Source organism: Nicotiana sylvestris, chromosome 9 (genome assembly GCF_000393655.2).
Source record: "Nicotiana sylvestris chromosome 9, ASM39365v2, whole genome shotgun sequence".
Lineage (NCBI taxonomy): Eukaryota > Viridiplantae > Streptophyta > Magnoliopsida > Solanales > Solanaceae > Nicotiana > Nicotiana sylvestris.
The window spans coordinates 85,351,632-85,365,825 of NC_091065.1; the positions used below are offsets into that span (position 1 = coordinate 85,351,632).

General features: G+C 33.5%; 2 protein-coding genes across 2 annotated transcripts; one reads left to right on the forward strand and one right to left on the reverse strand.

Moving 5' to 3' along the window:
• Positions 1–982: 982 nt before the first annotated feature.
• LOC104227626 (sulfate transporter 3.1-like) lies at positions 983–8,655 on the reverse strand. The gene is made up of 12 exons (XM_009779904.2): positions 8,249–8,655; positions 7,641–7,848; positions 7,289–7,460; positions 6,577–6,642; positions 6,250–6,363; positions 4,351–4,467; positions 4,060–4,186; positions 2,781–3,067; positions 1,971–2,161; positions 1,793–1,875; positions 1,500–1,576; positions 983–1,372 (listed from the first exon to the last, which is right to left on the reverse strand). The coding sequence occupies exons 1-12, from the start codon at positions 8,592–8,594 to the stop codon at positions 1,190–1,192; spliced, it is 1,971 nt and encodes a 656-aa protein (XP_009778206.1). The 5' UTR covers positions 8,595–8,655; the 3' UTR covers positions 983–1,189.
• A 1,266-nt stretch (positions 8,656–9,921) lies between these two features.
• LOC104227627 (uncharacterized) lies at positions 9,922–12,069 on the forward strand. Its single transcript, XM_009779905.2, has 4 exons — positions 9,922–10,522; positions 10,970–11,497; positions 11,585–11,654; positions 11,739–12,069. The coding sequence occupies exons 1-4, from the start codon at positions 9,922–9,924 to the stop codon at positions 12,067–12,069; spliced, it is 1,530 nt and encodes a 509-aa protein (XP_009778207.2).
• The last annotated feature ends 2,125 nt before the right edge of the window (positions 12,070–14,194 follow it).

A 14,194-nucleotide genomic window follows, 5' to 3' on the forward strand; every position in this document is an offset into this window, starting at 1 on the left:
ATCTAGGGTACTGCATACTTTATGATCTACTTGCAGGTTTGCGCTTGACGAGAGGCTATGTACCCCTAACATATGTATAGCACTTAGCTCTCACAATATGTTGGTTACATGGTCTACTTCCCTGTATGAATGATTGAGGAGGTGAGATGAGAATATATTTCTCAAACTAGATGAACACCCATTATGTATGAGTGGGAGATGTAGGAAATTTTGGGTCCACCTATAAGAGATGTTTTAAACTCCAATAGGGTTATTAGTAACCCTAATATTCTCTATATAAGTACACTTATAGTATACACTTGTAGTATTCTCAGTAGTATTTTCTTCTCATAAAATCATATAAAGGTTTAGACTGCAAAATTGGGGGTTGATCCAACACACTGTGACAACCACCACCGACTAGTAATTCCTGTCGTTGTTCATCTGTTTCTTTCGCTTCCGTTACGCGAACAAATAAGTTTTCGTTTTACAATTTACGCACTACCTAATGTATTTAGTTTAACGCGTTCCTTCATATTTGATCAGCAACTTCACGAGTGAAATATAAGGAAGCAGCGTGTAGCATCTCTCGAGTCGATCAGTACATGCACCACATGTTCATGTAGGCTCAGATAGTACAAAAACATAGGCATTACTTCAAGCAAGAACTTAATTGTTGTATACCTAAAGGAACAAATAAAAGTTCCACGATGCTCTAACAACTAAAACTACACAATCACATAATATTTGAGCAAGCAAAGATCTTGAGTTTGAATCTTTACGTCACCCATTAATTGAGAATTTTCACGTGCTTGGTCACAATTACAAATAAACATGAAAGTTTTTGCGCACATCTATTCGAGCAAGGATCAAATTATACAATCATACATATAGCCTCAAATAGATATTTGGAGAAGCAGATTCTGGCCTTAATAAATTAAAACAGGTGCAGCCTTCACGTAAGTAAATTAAAATTTCTGGCAATCTTGACAAGCTATAAATGTACAGGTAAAACACTCTTTAATTATGCTTAATACATGTTCAGAAAAGACCTTTCCAACTCCTTATGTGGAAGAAGTGTGTCTGTAGAATTTGGCCAACAACTCAAAGCTCAAAGCCAATATGTTACACAGCATCATTATAAATTCGATGTGTCGGTGTCATACTAATAACATATACAGATCAAATAATTTAGTTTTGAAAAGAGCTGTCAAACGTTATTGCTAAATGAACCATCTATGGCAGATTTTGGTTTGCAGGAGTGAAGCATATAATTGCATGATTCCACTGCCTCCCCCACAGTTAGAAATATCCATTCCTGTCCTATTGTCTCTATGAATTTGGACTTGTTCAGCTTCTTCATTACCTCTGCCCCTGGATTTGCCAGCACAAGCTACAATACCCCACAAGAATTAAAGCACACCATATTACTATGTTGTTGCAAATTAAAGGATTAATTATCACTTCATAACTTCCAATATATCATTTAACGTGTAGGATATATAATAGTTAGGGCAAACCTTGAGATCTCTTCTATCAAGATTCTTCTTGACCTCTTCTAGCATGCTAATTCCGCTAGTATCAATGTTGCCTACAGCTGCCCATCATATATAGAATTTTAGCACGAGTTTTAGTTATACGTACGTACTGATAATATACAAATATTTAGCACCATATAATTCTTCATATCAACCATGATGTAGTCACCTCGAAAAGAGAATGAAAACCTACTATAACTAGTTAAATTACAAAAATCGTTTTAGCATGTCCTTGTCAAACTATAAGATTGTAGACATAGGAGAAGTTAACTGACCTCCCATATCAAGTATTACATATTGCAATGTCTCTCCGGAAGAATTTAACTTGTCTTCCTCGTCGTCGATCCATCTTGAGATCCTATAAAAAGTGAAGCAGAGCACATAATTAGCGCTTAATTATTTGTATATATACATATTTGTGTAGTTAGATATATAGTATACAATTTAAATTACCTCTCTCTTAAGTAGCTAGCATTGGCAAAGTAAATGGGTGCACCAAGGTCAAGTATGAGAACACCCGGAACAGTGTCTGTGTTTGTGTATTGCTCAACATTTCTATAGATCTTAGAATCTGGTATGTTACCAAGTACTAACGTTCTTGGCCTTGCTACAAATAGCAATACCCTTAGCAACGATAAACCAACCTGCATTAAGAGCTAAATCTTGATTAATTAATTGGAAACCACCTGCTTAGCTTCCTAGTTACTACTAGTCCATTAGTAATAACAAAGTGGATTTTTCCAATATATAATTTTAGTTGTTGTATCCAAACTGAATTTGTATCAAAATATTTGATATCTTAGAAAAATAAAAAGTTATTTTTACGGAATCCACCATTCCGCTCCAGTTAGTAGAGTGTTAATTTAATCAAAAAACATTAACGGAGATATAAATAGTATTTTAGATAAATACTTTTATGATTAAGGCTATTAAATGAATTGTGCAGAAACTTTAAAAGACAATTTAGAAGGAACCGACAAGGGCGTAGCTAGATAGAAATAAGGGGATTCAATTGAATATCCTTTGTGGAAAAATTATATTGTGCAAATAAATAAAAAATAATTTTTTTGTGTTATATATAAAATGTTGGATCCCCTTTAATATAAGAAAAAAAAATTCTAGTGTGTGACAAAAGGGTTCAAAAGTTAATTTGGCTAAAGGGTCAAATTATTGGTGCAACATTATATTGCTTTCGAATCTCCTTGTATTTATTCCGAACAGAATGGAAATAATAGTAGTTACTAGAAATTAAGGGATACGTACAGCAATGACTAAGCCAATTTCGACACTGGCAAAGACGACGCCAAGGTATGCACTTATGCACACCAGGAAATCAAATTTGTCGACGTGCCAGAGGTGAATTGCAGCATTATAGTCGATGAGTCCGAGCATTGCAGAAATTATAATGGATGATAAGACCACTAATGGAGTGTAATGGAACAATGGCGTCAGCACCAACAGTGTCACCATTACTGCCAGCGCCATTACTATGTTTGATACTGCTGTTTTACATCCTGCGTTGAAGTTCACTGCTGATCGCGAAAATGGACCTGCACTTTCACTTTTCTGATTAGCACCTTGTTCAGGAAATATAAAAATGACTTCAAATTTTATGTACTGACAATATAAAAATATTTGCATTAACCACTTTAAAAGATCATTAAAGGTAAGACTATATGAGTAACATGAAACAATTGGCAAGTAATACACCAAACAGTCAAAATACATTGATAGAACAACACTATTTACATTGCAAGTGTGTATAACTTAAATCCTAGCATATAAATTATCTGAAAATATAGTGTTATTTGTTGGAATTTGAACTTATATTAATTGGTTATAGCCTGAAAGGATGATGACGTGACCCAAATGATGGATAAATAAAATGTCTAATATTAAATACTATGTGTGTGGATAAGTGAGACCCAATAACAATTGACCTGTGATGGATATGCAATATTTATAAATAGAGGCCAACCCCCCGTTACCTAGGCATTAGAAAACCCTATCGTATTCTGTCTCTTGAATATGTGGTAATGGTAGACGTCCCATAAGTCAAGTTCTTCGAGTGTGAGAGCGTGTAGCTAGTGGATCGTGGAAGTTGGCATCAGGCTTAATCGTCAATCGCTATCGTTATTGTGTCAGTGGAATTGAATGGTACGCTTCCTTACTTTTTAACTCTACATTATATTTATGATTGTGTCTTCTTCTCTGCTATGGTTGAGAATTAATAATCTTATATTATTAACATTAATATGTTTTAGTTAACTAAACACTGTATAGCTGGTCAAATCTGACAACAAATCATGAAACCTTTTTTTTTTCTGTCTTTTTTAAGTTGTTACTCTGCATCTATTAACCACTACTTTGTTATGTAGATATTCTCGTCTCTTTCTGCATTTATTTGCTACCTTTATGTGTGTCCCGACATGATGGTCCATACAATCAGATGTTGACTAATCCAACTAATGGGCCATTGTTTTTCCCGCTGTTTCAGGTAATTAGAAAGACAAATTTGAAAGAGAATAAGGAAAATATATACCAGTAGTGAGGTAGCAGGAAGTGCAAGAGCCAACGATGTTCATCATTCCAAAAGCGATCATCTCTTTGTTGCCATCTATATGGTAATTCTTGAACATTGCAAAGCTTCTCCCCACTGCTATTCCTTCCTATCATGTCCCCAATCAAAGTAATTTTATGAATGACTTAAACTTACACTAGGTTAAATTGCACTACTTGTATGTGTACTTATACATTTAATTACATTGTCTCTCGACATATGAGATCATATCTTCATGACAAAGGGTCAAGTATGGGAAAAGTGAAAGCTTACAGCAAGAGATACGACACCCGTGATTATGCCAGTTTTGATAGATGTTGAAACATAAGGTGCTCCAAATGACAAATCCATTATTGACACTGGATTTAGCCCTTTCTTCAGCTTTCCAATCTGTTCATAATATTTTCATAATTAACCATCCAATTAGTCATGTTTTTCACATTATGTCTAATTATGTGTGCAGTTACAAATAAATTATCACATAACTATTTTTGGTGGGGATGGCTCATATATAATACTCCCTCCGTTTCATATTAGATGAGATGAGGTAGTTTGACTCCGCACGAAGTTTACGAAAAAAGAAAAAGATTTTTGAAACTTGTGGTCTTAAAAGCTTAAGGGGTAAAAGGTTTGTGGGGGCCATGACATTTGTGTGGCTATAAAAGCTTCTCATTAATGGTAAATGGGTAAAATGAAAGAGTTTAAAGTTTGAATTATTTCCTAATTTAGAAATATGTCATTTGTTTTGGAACAGACTAAAAAGGAAAGTAACTCATTTAATATGAAACGGAGGGAGTAGTAGAAAGAAAAAATTACAAAAAGAAGAGGACTTCCGAATTGTATCAAACCATTAATTGGATTGAAACTACACCAAAGTTACGTGGAATAAAGTTATATGTAACTGGGGTGGCAAATGCGCGGGTCGGATACGAGCGGGTCAAAACGGGTAATTTAAAAAATGGATAAATTATCCGACCCGATCCGTATTTGAGACGAATAAAAACGGGTTTATCCGGGGGGTAATATTGATATCCATATTATCTACGGCTTCTTAAATATGATCACTTATGAGAGAATTCCTAATTTTCCAAACTTGAGGAACTCCAATTTGAGGCTTTACAAATGTAAAAGTTAAATACATTATTATCCATTGGTTATCCATTTGGTTAACCATTTCCTAAGTGCATAATATGGTTCAATAGTCATATTCGACCCGTTTTTAAATGGTTCATTATCCAACCCATATTTTGATGGATAATATGGGTGGATAACTGTTTTCTTTTAACCATTTTGCCACCTCTATATGTAACCATTAGGTTACATTTTTAATTCCGACATCATGTTTTTGGACTTTAACTACTCCATCCATTCATTTTTAGTCGTTCGCTTTTGACTTTGCACTCTCTTTAAGAAAAAAACAAATGAAGTATGTATTTTGTAATTTTATCCATAATAATAATAACATTTCAAAAAGTTTTGAGAAATGATTTGGGAAATGTGTAATTAATAATAAGGGTAAAACGAAAAAAAAAAGACCGTCTTTCTCTTAATTTGGTATATTGGACAAGTAAAAGTGAAAATGTATTTTGGCTCACAAGTGAAAGTGAACGGTGGGAGTAAGATATATGCCAGATGGTATTCAGTAATGAAAATTTTCCATAACTAAACCCGGTCTAACATTAATACCATAATATATTTCAACAAATGAATCATCGACTACAGTAATTCAAACTTTGTTCTATCTCAATTTCATTGTCATATAGTGTTTAATGTAAAATTGAGTAACTTCTAGGACGAAGAAAACCATCATCTAGAAATGTCTATTTTTAAATGGGCAAAGATAATGCCAACAGCAAATACGCTGGGCCAGTGTCCTTGAAACATTTAATTATCAGTCAATCATGGCATTGGTAGGTCGTCTATATCAAACGAACGTGTGCAATACTCAAACCACAAGAATCACAACCCAAATTAAACACTCACAAATGCAGTAATCCAAATAGCAGAAATATCACATCACCCCACCCCACCATAGTGTTTATGTTGTGAACAGTGGTCTAATTTAGTATAGTAGCTCACCAGTCAAATTGAAATCTTTAAGCCAAATAGGATTGTAACTTCTATTATACACCTTCTAGAAATTAAGAAAACATAATTAATTAAAGGACATACCACTTGAACGCCATGTTTTTCAGCGTGCGTGAAATAGACAAAAATGGTTCCCAGTATGACGGACATCAATGGAGCCATTGCTGATATCCAGAACAACTTCGGTCTCTTTTGGCTCTGCATGCATGCATTTCATTATAACTAAAATTAAGAGCAGCAGTTATAGTGCAGAGATTTATTGTATATATGACCCAACTCCTTATTTATTTTAATAAATAACTCGATTTTATAAATATTTCTTATATCACATGCATAAAATTTAGACTCTTTAATAAATTGATTTTATGGTACTATTCAAGTTTGAATAGATCAAAGTTGGTTGTAACTTACAAGGAATCTAGAACCCAGCAGGTAGAAAAGGAAACAGAAACCCAGCACCGCACTTTCCCATCGCCACTGCAATTATTTTTGTCATTAACCATAAGCAAAGTCATAAACCATATTAATTAATTAAAATTAAAAAAAACTAATCCTCTTGAAGATTCAACTAAAACGAAAAGAGAAGTTAATGAGAATCGAACAATAATACTTGCTTTTCAAAATTAATATTCAAGAAAACAAGGCTATAGCCTTGCACGGAAAATAGTCGCAGATGTTGTAAGGGGTTGGGGGGCGGGAAGAGAACACGTGAAAAATAAGATAAGTTATATGTTACAACAAATTAAAATACATCAATAATAAGTTATTGTTGGTGTGTGCGAACAAAGTATCACATAAAAAGTAGAGAAAAACTATTATAAGGAGCTTGGAATTCTTAATGGTGTGAAAACCGTGCAGGCTTAACTAAAGCGACAATATCATATTATGTGGAAATACGGAGTGTGATGTGGGAGCCCGGCTTATTGTCTTAGCCTGTCTATGAGCCGGTTTGTTGGGTACGTGTATGTGAACAAAGTCCAATAATATGCAAAGTAGAAAAAAAAAATACTTATAACGAGTTGAATTTCCTTTTGAGAAAAAATACGGACTTATCGCAAAGCGGATAATATCACATTATATTATCATATTTGGGCCATTTTAACACTAACATTTATATATATACCTCGTGCGTTTGGGTAAAAACAGAACGCAAGACGGAAATGACATCGGTGGACTGAGTAAAATGGTCAAGACCAAGTATCCCTTTTAGCTGCTGAAGTATCACAACTGTGGCTGCTCCACCCATGAACCCAACTATTGTTGCATGAGATAGAAAATCCACTATAAATCCAAGCCTGCATGCAAAAATTATTTCCCCAATTAACGTTACCATCAACTTACCTTAATCGTTCCTTATTCTAACAAAAAGACATAGTCATAATCAAACGATTAAAACATAGTTCATCTGATGACCCAATTTATGTAGTACACCCTTTCATTTATAGTATATTATTCTACTGTATATATATACTAACCTGAAAATTCCAAGAGCTGCTTCAAACATTCCGGAAAAGAATGTGGCCGTGAACGCAAGATGAAGATAAAGTGTTGGATTCTCAATTGGATTAACTTCGTCCCCTAACATTGAACTAATGAGAAGTGATGCTACAGCAACTGTCCCAACTGCTAAATCTCTTGAACTGCCCATTACTGCGTAGACTAATGGCGGAACAAAGCTGGAATCTGTCATCAGAATAACCAACAAACCCATAAGTTATCACGTAATTAACTAATTAACCACGCCTCACACATTAAGGAAATTCTTGACATAGTTATCCTGTACTTGTGCTAGTAAGCGGAAGCACATGTAAATTGTAATGTATATAGTCAGTGGGTTCAAATCGACCTCATACCTTTTTCATGTAGCAAAGTACAAATTAAAAAAATTGCTAAAGTTTTTAAAATCTGAATCCATAATTGCAAGAGTGCACCAGGTTCAGTAGTGAGCACGTAAAGATTAATTAAACCCATCAAATTTAAAGTTTGAATTCATCTCTATAATGATTATGGAAAGTAATTGAGGTGCACTCACGTACACCACCATTATAATATATATAAAACATAGAGTAACGTTGTGACTTACAGAGGCCAAGTATAGGTGGCAAATTGGCAAGTTTTGCATAGCTAATTCCCTGAGGAATGGCGAGACTGGCTATAGTGATCCCAGCAATAAGGTCCGATTTGAAGAAATCCAAGGTGTAACGAGGACCCCATTCAAAGATTGGAAACAAATACTGAAGTCCAAGTATGAATTTCTTGCGTGGTGGCTGATTCTTGAATTGTCTAAGTGGATCATCAGGAAACAAAGTTTCTTTAACTGTGTTTTTTAGAGACTTAAAAAAAGGTTGTGGTGGTGGGATTTCCACTGGCTGTGTTTTTCTGCTCTCCCCATTCATTGATGCTGGGTACTCATAGTCCTTGTTACCCATTCCCACACACTAAATTTATTTGTAAACAGTACTGAAATAATGAATGGATTATATATTTGCTGGATACTAAAGGGAGAGTGCTTTATATAGAGAAAATGAACAAGGAACTGTCGACAATTTTGAAGTACGCCAAGGGGCAATGTAACGGGGACCAATTGTCTAATTCTTGATTGATTTTGATACTTTCATTTTACCATTAACTGCCATAAAGCCAGAATTCAATTTAACTGTGCCAGGAAGCAGAGTGCTTGTAGTTCACGATTCTACTTGAAGTAAATTAAGTTATGCGCAAAAAAAATATTTACACAAGTTGTTTAAATTCTTCAAAAATATTATCGAGTGCGTGTTGAATCCTTCAAAATTAGTACATTTTTTGAAATATCCAACACGGGTGTAGCAACAGTATCCCTCTAACTTAACTTAATCTAATGTATTTTCCATTTTTTTCCTTCAAAATTAGTACATTATCCATTTTTTCCACAAAGTTATTAGCCTGGACATATACATGGCATTAGTTTAATTTGTTATAATACTTTGGTTATGTAAATTTTGCAAGCGCCTAAGTCAGTGGGAGTATACTTCACAATATTTTCTCATAGTGGTGCGCTTTGGCAATTGGCTATAATTTCAATCACTCTCAGCTTGACACTTGGTTACTATTATTGGAGTGGATTTTTTTTTTTTTTGGGGGGGAGGGGGTTGGGCTGTATTCTTTATTTAAAAGACTATATGATCAATGCATGCTTACGTGTTTACGCAGTTTGGTAGGATATTCTATTAGTATCAATGAGTTGGTGATATAGTTTATTTAAAAGAGAATTTTTCATAAAGCACCCTTTTTAGGTCTAATTAGTCATTTATAGATATCTTTTGCTATATTACGTGTTATAGATACCTTTTATGTTTTTATACAATGTATTTTATGTATTTAAGCTATTGTATTCATTAATACAATAGAAAAAATAAGCGTTAAAAAGGGAATTCCAGCTAAGGTTGATATGTATTTAACTGTATTCACGCGGCATTAACGTGAATACAGTAACGTATCTGCGCAAAATTTGGAAGGTTAAACTAGTTAATAACGGAAGGAAATCAAATCACATGATATTCTCCTAATTTAACTCAACGAACAAAAATTAGTACCCATTAATCTGTATTCTGTCATACACGATTCAAGCTAAAAAAAAGCAGCGAAAACCAGAGCAACATCTGTTCGAAGTTCTTCCATTCACTTCTCCTTTTTCTCTGTTCGCAGATATCAATTCAACCACGAAAAAATAGATTGATACAAATTATATACAAAATATGGATAGTTCCTTTTATACATATGGCAAGTTTAACAGTGTTGTTGCGTCATTCTGGCAAGTGGAACGATGAGGGCAATTACATCGATTTTTCAATTAAGGGAATACCGATAAAGGAGTATGCCTCCTTTAATGATCTAGTTGCTCCAATTTCTAATCAACTGGGTATAGATTTGAGTTCAAAGTCCATTAAAATTCAATACAAAGTAGAAGGAAATTGCACGCCAATGAAAATACACAATGATATGTGTTACAGAGTGTATGTAGAATTGAAAAAAGAGAACAGAGAATTTGGTATGTATCCTTTGTGCATAACAACTATAGAAAAAGAACTTGTATCCGGATGTAGTTTAAATCAAGACGACATTGTGCAAATAGACGAAGTTGTTCAAAGGTACGATTCCGATACAGATGATACACTGGCTCTAGATTTTGTCAATTCAGGAGAAGCGATTGGAGTGTTCGAACTCCACAAAGATTTGATAATTTCAAAAACTAATCAAAGGGAGGTTATGGCTGGACAAGTGTATAAGGATAAGGCTACATTGAAAGAGGTGATGGAGAATTATGCTATAGCTCAAAGGTTTCAATTCCGTGTTGATAGGTCTAATGCTGTCAGGTTGCGTGTATTTAAGTTTTTTTTTTGTATTTTCTATTATTGATTCGAGCTGTAAGTTTAACGTTGTTGTATTTATGCGTATTTGTGGATTTCCTCTTGATTATCACAGATGTAGTTAACATATATTTGTTTATGGTCTTTAAATACATGTATTCATATGTATTTTACTGGTATAATTACATTACAGTTGCTCTAATTATTTTCTTATTTTGTCTACTGTGGTTTTAAGTGTATGCATATACCCAAAATTGTATTCAGTTGTATTCATTGTATTTAAATGTATATAACTATAATTGAATTCAGTAGTATACAAATTTATATATATAGATGTCAGTATGTAAAATAATCAGATTGTATTCATGTGTATATGAGTGAATTTTTTTGTAAACACTTATGCTAATCATATGTACAATGATTAATTCTTTGCTTCTATGCATTATTATGTATTTCAGAAGATTGTGAATGGAGGTTTAAGGTTTCAAGCATTAACAAATCAGAACTATTCAAAGTGAGAGAATTCATTGATAACCATACATGTCCGCTGAAGGACAAGGTGTATGAGCAGCGGCATGCAAGTAACAGCCTTATAGGTGGTATGATAAGGCCTAAGCTTACTAATCATAAGAGAAAATACCCCTCAAAGGATATTATTGATGATGTGAAATCAGATTTAGGTGTAGATGTTAGCTACATGTTGGCATGGAGGGCTAAAGAAAAGGCAATGAATTTTTTGAGAAGTGAACCGGCTGATTCATACAAAAAATTACCAGGATACTTATATACAATGGATATGACATATCCAGGTTCTCACATCAGAATGGTAAAATCGCCAAAAAATGAATTCATGTACGTGTATATATCTTTGTATGCCTTTATAAAGGGGTTTGATCATTGTAGACCCATTGTTGTTGTGAATGGAAGTCACCTAAAATCTTACTACACCGGGACATTTGTTTCGACAAGCACGTTGGATGGTGCAGGTGAGTATCTGAATTATAATACAATCTGTTAATATTTTAAATATTGAAATACATATTTTAAAAATATGTATTCAATTGTATTTACAGGTCATATATTGCCACTAGCATATGTTGTTATTGATTCAGAGAACGATATTGCTTGGACGTGGTTCTTTGAGTAATTCAAGATAGCATATGGTGACAGGGAAAACATGTGCATCGTTTCAGATAGAAATGAGAGTATCATTAAATCTGTATCTAGAGTGTATCCAGATGTACCGTATTTTGCTTGTATATGGAATCTATGGAACAACATATATAAGAAATTCAAAAAGAGCCATGCCAAGTTGAGCGAGATATACTTCTCGATGGAAAAAGCATACACACAAGTTGAATTTGACAGTATGATGAAGAAGGTGGAGAAGGTAGATATTAGGGTGAAAGAATACTTAGAGTTAGTTGGATACGAAAAGTGGGCTAGGTTGTATGCACCTGTTAACAGGGGATGGACAATGACGTCAAATATTGCCGAGTCAATCAATGCTGCACTAGTTTCAGCAAGGGAATTGCCAATATACGACTTCCTCGAATAAGTTAGGAAGACGTTTGGACGTTGGAATTGTAGTAACCGTAAAAAAGCTACACAGACATACACGACGCTTGGAAAAAAATACCAGGAGATGCTGACTTTGAATGAGGCAATGTCTACACGTATGACTGTAAATTATTTTTTAATGTCATTGTCGTATATGGCTTAATTGTTTTCTGAATTAATGGCATGAATACAACTGAATACAATCATTTTTTAAAATACAACTACCATGAATACATACGAATACAACTAAATTCAAACGCATACAAGACATATTTTTCCGAAGATCTGATATGAATACAACTGAATTTAACTAAACGCATGTTGCAAAAACTATTCGAATATATCAGAATACAACTAACAAATCTGTATTATATATAATTTTAATATGTATTGTTATGACGTATCCTTCTAATGTTTTTGTTAGCCTCCTGTTGCCTAAAGTACAACAGACTTTTGATAAGTTTTGCACTAATTACAGTTGATAGTCTGCTGGTCTAAATATAAGATGTATTCATCTGTATGCAAATATTTCAGTTGTATGTAACTGAGTAATTCAGCATTATACATATGGTAATACAGTTATATATGCTCAAAACTTATATTTCTATTTTTAAATGTCGGTGGTACCATCAACTGAATACTTACATACGGTTAACGATGGAGGGAGGAATTACATAGTCTGCCTGTTAAAGAGAAAATGTGTTTGTGGGAGGTTCCAAGTTGATGAATTGCCATGCCCACATGCTTAGGCTGTATTGAAGAGCAAGTTTCTAATGCCAGAAGAATATTGCTCTAACTATTACAAACCAATACTGTTGTAATGGCATACGATGTGCATGTGTACCTTCTACCAGACAGAAATGACTAGAATATACCAGCACATGTTGCAGAGGAAGTTGTACTACCACCCAAATGGAAAAGACCTCCTGGAAGACCAAAGAAGAAGCGCGATAAACCTTTAAGTGAATTGTTGCAGCCGAAAAATCAACATTTATGTAGCATATGTGGGCAGGGAGGACATAACAAGCGAACGTGTAGAAATGCTCCACGTAATAAATAGTTAACACTCTGACATATATTGGTGCTTCAACGATTTGTCAATACTTATGATGACATTTTCAAGTAATAAATTCTTATTGTCAAGTAATAATTTCATAAATGACTTTCGTGAATAGATTCTGAATACATATAGTTGTCTTAATGTGTTGGATACGATCGAATATAACCTTGTCCACATATACTTTGACAACTTATTATAGACAATGCCTGAGTTATATACATAACTAGTCAGAATTCATTGGAATACATCTTTATACTCAGCTGTAATATAACAATTTCAATAAGTCTGAATTTATATTCTCTAACTAGACAATAAACTGTTTAATACATCTAAATTTATATTCTTTAACAAATATTAACTGAATTTGAAAGATACATATTAAAAAATATAGCTGAATACAGTGAAATATAGCTGAATACAGAGAAATACATATGAATAATACAATTGAGTACAACTGAATATAGCTGAATACAAAAAATACAATTGAATATAGCTGAATAATATAGTTGAATACAACTAACTACTGCTGAACAAAACAGTTGAATACAACTAACTACAGCTGAATATAGCTGAATACGTATAACCTATTTAATACATCTGAATTTGTATTCTTTAATATGTATTAACTAAACTTGAAAGATACATATAAAGGAATGTTGCTGAATACAACTTAATAATACAGTTGAATACAACTGAATACACCTGAATCCAGAAAAATACATCTGAATTCTTTAATATAACCTACCATCAGAATACATAAAGTTTCTGACTTTGATATTAACATGTTCAATACCTAAAACCTGTTCAAGCAAAGTTACTGAATAATACATACTTGAATCCTGTAAGATACATATGAATTCAAACTGAAGATTAAGCATGAATACTTATGAACAAACCAGTGAAACAATGATTAAAAAGTTGCAATTGTCATACACGAACACTGTTGATAAAGTGATAAGTTTTTCTAACTAAATACCATCTTCACCAAAAAACTACTCAAAACAGTATTCTTCTTCAAACTACATTCCAAAACTATATTAACCTAAAGCTACTCTAACACTAT